The following is a 1539-nucleotide window of genomic DNA, read 5'->3' as shown; positions in this document are numbered from 1 at the left end:
CCCTAGGTTCGACTACGAAAGGCTGGAACCTAAGACCACGTATTACATCATGAGGGACCTGGAGGCCCTGGTCACGGACAAGTCCTTCATTGGCCAGCAGTTTGCCGTGGGAACCCACGTCTACAGCGTGGCGAAGACTGACAGCTTCGAATACGTGGACCCCGTGGATGGCACTGTGACCAAGAAACAGGTACCTCCTGGGTGGGACTTGCAGGTGGGGCAAGTAGCACATGACACTCAAGGCTCCTTGGTTGTACAGGTGGTCTCCTTGGGCCCCTGGTCTTACAGGTGAGATAGATAGGTTGGAGGCTGTGGGCAAGGCCATTATGCAATCCAGTGGCAGAGCAGGGATTAGAACATGGGGCCTGACTCACTTTCAACATCTGTCCCATTTGGTAGAAAAGCAGCAGTCCAGAAACCCTGGCAGCTGCAAGGCTTCCTTCTTAAGCAGTGGTTCCCTGAAGGTGGGTGCTGGAATGATCCTGGGGTGCGGTGCAAAAGCAGATGCCTACACTTTATCCTGGACCGTGGGCTAGAGTACAGCGTTTTCAGTTCCCATGGGGATGCTGACTCTTTTGTTTGTGAGCTTCATGAAAGGGGGGCAGGAGGCCAGCTAAGCTTGGGAACCTACAGTCTGAAGGGTTTGCAGCCGGCAGGCTGTCCGAGGACGTGGCCACAGAAGCCTTCACCAGAGCAGAGCCCCTGTCCTCAGGGACCCCAGGAGCAGGTGTCTCGCCTGCTCTCATTGAAGGTCCCCAGGAACCCGGGTCTCTGGGTTTGTTACTCTCACAGGGACGAGACAGTTGCAAAACCCACCCCTACATCTGTAGAGCTGAGAGCTATTGTCATCGATAAGTGACGACGAAATCAGCCACAGTGTCCCCCACGGCCTCATCTTTGTGGTTCGTGTACGAGACTGGACAGCCAGCTCATTCTTGTTCTCTGTTCTGAGCAATTCCGACCCTTCTGGAAGAAGGTCCCTATGGGCGGGGATTGACTCGATGGCCCTGAGTTTGGCCTTTGGTGACTGAAGCACATTTGACAATCGGGCCATCCCACGTGATGTCAAGAGAAGTTCTGTTCCAGACCCCTCCCCCACCCTCTGCCAAGACTTTGTCTTAAGTGCTTAGTCAAATACAGGTGATCAAACCAGCCATGAATGACAGGCCCTTGGGGCCTGGGCTTCTGGTACGGATGCTGGTGGTGGTTGGTGAGCTGGCGCCAGCTCACGGCAGCTGCAGAGATGCCTAAGGACACAGGGCTGCCCTTGCCCTTGCTCTATCCTCATCTCCAAGGTCAAGCAGCGCCGGCGATCATCCTGGTTCTCACTGGTCCTCTGCTTTCCCACCGCGATGTCCCTCTCGTGCGGGGGGGCTCTTTCCTGATGACATGTCCGAAGCCAGCTGCAAAGTCACCATCCTCGAGTCAAGGGGCGCTCTGCTTGTGTTTCCTCGTGTCCTTTCCTCTGGCCAACTGGAAACCCTGCCGTCCACCCAGTCCCACTCACAGCAACCCTCTAGGACAGGGGAGCGCTGCGCC

At 56.2% G+C, this 1539-nt stretch overlaps 1 protein-coding gene across 1 annotated transcript in view; it reads left to right on the top strand.

The window, feature by feature from the left end:
- PGM5 (phosphoglucomutase 5) overlaps window positions 1-1539 on the top strand; it is an 83300-nt gene that overhangs the window by 65483 nt on the left and 16278 nt on the right. Inside the window, exon 7 of the mRNA XM_045289364.1 lies at window positions 7-190. Coding sequence (XP_045145299.1) covers window positions 7-190 — 184 coding nt within the window. The remainder of the gene's footprint in view (window positions 1-6; window positions 191-1539) is intronic.

The sequence above is a fragment of the Echinops telfairi genome, unplaced genomic scaffold (genome assembly GCF_000313985.2).
Source record: "Echinops telfairi isolate 266 unplaced genomic scaffold, ASM31398v2 ScPeMD7_25;HRSCAF=90, whole genome shotgun sequence".
Classification (NCBI taxonomy): Eukaryota; Metazoa; Chordata; class Mammalia; order Afrosoricida; family Tenrecidae; genus Echinops; species Echinops telfairi.
Note: the sequence above shows the minus strand (reverse complement) of the source record. Positions and strands in the feature narration are given on the sequence as shown.